This window comes from Pteropus vampyrus, unplaced genomic scaffold, assembly GCF_000151845.1.
Source record: "Pteropus vampyrus isolate Shadow unplaced genomic scaffold, Pvam_2.0 Scaffold138, whole genome shotgun sequence".
Taxonomy (NCBI): domain Eukaryota; kingdom Metazoa; phylum Chordata; class Mammalia; order Chiroptera; family Pteropodidae; genus Pteropus; species Pteropus vampyrus.
The window spans coordinates 1,341,879-1,346,688 of record NW_011888919.1 but is presented as its reverse complement, the minus strand read 5'-3'; the positions used below and the strand labels follow the sequence as shown (position 1 = coordinate 1,346,688).

General features: G+C 51.1%; 1 protein-coding gene across 1 annotated transcript in view; it reads left to right on the top strand.

The window, feature by feature from the left end:
- MARK4 (microtubule affinity regulating kinase 4) overlaps positions 1-4,810 on the top strand; it is a 25,963-nt gene that overhangs the window by 16,847 nt on the left and 4,306 nt on the right. Inside the window, exons 15-18 of the mRNA XM_023535242.1 lie at positions 215-461; positions 556-567; positions 1,952-2,102; positions 3,946-4,224. Of these exons, the coding sequence (XP_023391010.1) occupies positions 215-461; positions 556-567; positions 1,952-2,102; positions 3,946-4,224 (689 nt within the window). The remainder of the gene's footprint in view (positions 1-214; positions 462-555; positions 568-1,951; positions 2,103-3,945; positions 4,225-4,810) is intronic.

Below are 4,810 nucleotides of genomic sequence, written 5' to 3'. Positions count from 1 at the left end.
GACGGTTCTCTCTTTGCCTGAGCTTGTGCTTGATGCTCGTGTGAAAATTAGTATTTCGTGTCAGAAAGGAGCAGTATACGTGCTTTGGGCAGGAAAGATTTAATGCAGAGATTTTAGTGTGGTGCTTACAAAATTATAGAAGGGGCTAGAAGAGCAGGCAATACACTGGACCTATAGGAATGACACCTCGCCACAGCAGGCCTGACCCACCAAGGGAGCTGCCACCTTTGAGGCCACCTGTAACACTGCGGAATTCAAGAACACGTGGTCATGGCTGCAGTGCAAGACTCAGAACTTCCTTCTCTACCAGAAGAGCCTTTTGGCAGCCAGAGGTCTAGGGAACAAGCCCCGCGGCCCCGCTGGAGCTAAGACCCTCATCTTACGACCTTGCCCGTGTGAGCAGAGGTTCAAGGGGCAAGACGGTGACTTCTACCCCATTTCCACCTTCCAGATCTTCATGAGTGCAAAGATTGGTTACTGTCCAGAACCGGAGTTGCAGAGGAGTCTGGGGAATGTCATGTTTGGCTTTTTTTTTTTCTTTTGCTGCTTTTGCAGCTTTCGAGAATGGTATGGTGCAGGCTGAGAGAACCAAAATATCCTTAACGTTGGGAGACAAGGTGGAGGCAGATTATAGGGAAGTGGTCAGGACTCTGAAGCCAGCTAGACCAGAGTTCGAATTACATCATGAGCTGTGTGACCTGGAGCAAGTGACTTCGCCTCTCTGAGCTTCAGTATTCCACCCAGTGAAATGAGCTCATCGAAGAAGTTGGGTTGTCATGGGGATAAAGTACTTCACATAGCGTCTGTAAGGCTCAGTAAGCACTCAGAGTTATTGTTATTTTTAAAGTAAATCTACACTTTGAGAAACTAGAAAAGGAATGGAAATTAGCCCCCCAAAAAGTAAAAGGAAGGAAATAATAAAGAGAAGAAAAGTCAATAAAAGAGAAAACAGATATGCACTAGAGAAAATCAACAAAGCCAAAAGCGAGTTCTTGAAAAGATTATTAAAAGTGGACCCCTAGCTAGACTAAGCAAAAAGATAGCGAACGTGAATTACCAATATCAGAATGAAAATGAGAACTATGTTTTAACATAAGATAGTAAGAAGGTTATAGGAACTACTCTAAGCCAATACATTTGACAACTTAAAGTGGACAAAGGCCTCTAAAAACACAGTGAACCAAAACCGACACAAGAAGAAATAGAAAACTTAAACAGTCGTATATTCTTGTTCAAGAAATTGAATCCATAATTTAAACCTTTCCCGTAAAGAAAATTCCAGACCCAGATGGCTCTAAACTGGTGGAATTATTCCAGACGTTGAAAGAAGAAATAACACCAATCTTAGACAAACTTCCTGGGGTTAGAAAAAGAGGGATTACCTCCCAATACATTTTATGAGGTAACATAATCCTGACGTGCTATTTCCTGTCCTCAGCACCCAGTCCATTGTGGGGCAGGGACGTATCTGTGAACAGAGGTTGACAATATAGTGATCAAGGCTGCGTTGGGCAGGCCACAGGAGGCACCTGACTCAGCCTGGAGCTGGGAGTGGGGGTAGATTATGAAGTGACACCTGAAAGGTACATTAAGAGTGAGTCAGGGGGAAGGTAGGAGGAATATCCAGGTAGCAGATGAGACGCCTGTGGAAAGGCAGAGAAGAGAGACACAGTGTGGCATGAATATGTTTTTAAAAGTTTGATGGTCCTTACCAAGAGGAATAGAGTGGGGGGAGAGGTGGACAAGGCTGCCCTCTGGAACCTTCCCTGACCCCTCTCTTCTCGGCTCCAATGGCCTCCCATGCCTCTTAGCCTCGTTTGCTGGGGTGACACATTATGACCTCACGTCTTTGGGTCGGTCCCTTAGCCCAGAGTAAAGCGTCAGTTTAAACACAGGCCCCTTTTTCGTTCATAACGAAGGAGGCCAGAGAGGGTCAACGCGGGGACTTAAGGGGTGTCCCTTCACCCCCTCACCCCCTCCCGGCCGTGTCTCCCACAGAACAACCTCCCTCCCAGCATGATGACCCGCAGGAACACCTACGTTTGCACAGAACGCCCGGGGGCTGAGCGCCCATCCCTGTTGCCAAATGGCAAAGAAAACAGGTATGGAGTAGGCGGCATGGGGGGCGGGGGAGGGCGGCAGGGGGACTGGGGAGCGGGTATGTCCGCCTTTCCCTCGGCAGACTCTATCCATGTCCTCCCCCTCCCAAACCCGCCCTAAAAATCCTCCCCCCTTAATTAATTAATAAGTCATCAGCCCAGGGAAGCGTCTGCCCTGTTCTCTGCCTACGAGCCTTGGGATTCTGAGTTTCTTTTATTTTTATTTTTTGAATGATCCATTTTTAGAACTTAGAAGCCCCAGAATGTCACAGCTTCCACATCCTCTGGTTGGCTGGTTTTCAAACTTATTTGCCTGAGTCTGTTCAGTCTCTTGCAGCAGGCAAGGGAGGGGAACCAGTGCAGCCTAGCTGGAGCATAAAAAAGGAATGAACTTGTTCACATCAGAGTTCAAGCCCAGGAGTGGAGCGGGCTTCGGGGTGACACTCCCACCCGCCGGGACCGCAGAGGTGTGAAAATGATAGCAGCTAACATTCATCAAGTCGTAACCATGTGTCGGGCTTCTGTACCTTAGCTGGCTGAATGTCCCTAACAACTCTGTGAGGTAGATCCTGGTATCTCCAGTTTACAACTGAGGAAATGAGGCACAGAGAGGTTAAGTCACTTGTCCAAGGACACACAGCTGGTAAGCCAAGGAGCAAAGATTCTAGACTGACTCTAGAGTCTGTATTTGTAACCACCGTAATGCATGGCCTTCCAGTTCTAGTCAAGAGATGGCACATAGTTAGATTATAGATTCAGGTGCTGAAACAAAGCTTCCCCAAGGTACAGTGCCTTAAATGAGGTAGAGGCTTAGTTTTCGGCGACATAACCATCCAGAGATAGGTAGGCGGGGTCCTCCAAGGACTCAGGTTGATTCTTCCCATCTCAACATGAGGCTCCAGCTCTGGGTCTGAGGCCATTGCTCCAGTTGCCACCGTTTCTCAAAAGAGCAAGAAGGGTGGAAAGAACGTGGAGTGCAAGCAGCATTCTTTTTAGAGGCGTGACCCAGAAATGGTACCAAGCACTCCTGCTTATATCCCATTGGCCGGAGCACGGTCATATGACCACCCCTAGCTGCAAGAGAGGCTGGGAAATGTAGTCTGGCTGCGTGGCCCTGTGCGATGTTCATACTATTAAAGGTTTGGTTATTGTGGAAGAACAAAGAGGGTGGATTCTCGGAGACAAGTAACGGCATCTACCACAGTCAGGGTTCCCTCTTTGAGATATCCGGGCTGGTCCTGGGGTCCCTGAAAGGCTAGAGCTCGGAAGTCTGGCCCCTGCTGTCGGGACCGGGAGGGTCAGAGGGGCTGGAGAAGTGTCCTGGGATAGTGATGCCACCACTGCACACACAGCATCTTGAGAGCGTTAGGAAGGGGGTCGCATCCTCTTTATTTTCATAATGGTGAAAAATTGTCATAATGAATATAGGTACCCTTGAGGTACACATCGATTCTCAAGTTTGGATAATGAAAGTTAAGATACCAAAGTATTTGCAAAGTCAATTTGGTTCCTGAGGTTTGGGTGGCAAATAGCAAAGGATTCATCCAGAGCTTTCTGAATCTATTCAGTGGCTGAGTTTGGAGGAAGGAGAGTTTGGCATAGGGGACAGTTTGGAGGGGTAGAGTTTGAAGAAGGGACAGTATGAGGGAGAAGTGGCTTCGGAGCTAAGAGAGGACTGGGTCCTATGATACGAGGGTTGCTTGAACATCTGTACGTGGCAGCCCCGGCTCTGAGCTCTAGGTTGGGTGAAGTTTCTGATCTCAAGACAGGACAGTGAAGAATCAGAGGGACTGGGGACTTGGACTGCCTTGGAGCCCCAGCCTGACCTGTCCTTCTCTGCCCACAGCTCGGGTACCCCACGGGTGCCCCCCGCCTCCCCCTCCAGTCACAGCCTGGCTCCTCCATCTGGGGAACGGAGCCGCCTGGCACGGGGTTCCACCATCCGAAGCACCTTCCACGGCGGCCAGGTCCGGGACCGGCGGGCAGGGGGTGGGGGAGGCGGGGGCGTGCAGAACGGGCCCCCCGCCTCTCCCACGCTGGCCCACGAGGCCGCACCCCTGCCCACCGGGCGGCCCCGCCCCACCACCAACCTCTTCACCAAGCTGACCTCCAAACTGACCCGAAGGTGAGCCCCGCAGGACATGGGGGGGCGGGGGGCGGGGGTGCCAATGGGGCCTAACCTGTCTTCTACTCTGCTCTGCCTCCTTTGCCCCGACGTCATCTCTTCCTCTTCCTCCTCCTCTTCCTCCTCCTCCTCCATCACCCTTCGCCGGCCTCCTCACTGCAGGGTTACCCTCGATCCCTCTAAACGGCAGAACTCTAACCGCTGTGTTTCGGGCGCCTCTCTGCCCCAGGGATCCAAGATCAGTAAGTCCTGTCCCCCGCTCCGCTCTCGCTGGCTCCGCCTTCCCGTCTGCATGTCTCAGCGGCTGTGCGGGCAGCGGGGAAGAGGGCTCTGTGAGTGGGGGAGCGGTCTGTACCTGGGCTCATTAACTCACTGAATAAACAATAGTCTGGCCTCTGCAGACAGACTCTCGGGGTCCAGACCCCAGCTCTGTCGAATGACCTTAAGCAAGTCACTCGACCAATCTCTCCGGGCCCCACCGTCCGCTTCTGCAATGTGATAACAGTACCTTACTGTTAGGGTCTGTGTACACTGACTTAGGGGACGTAGGGACTGAGCTTATAATGTTGCCTTGGAAAATGCCTTA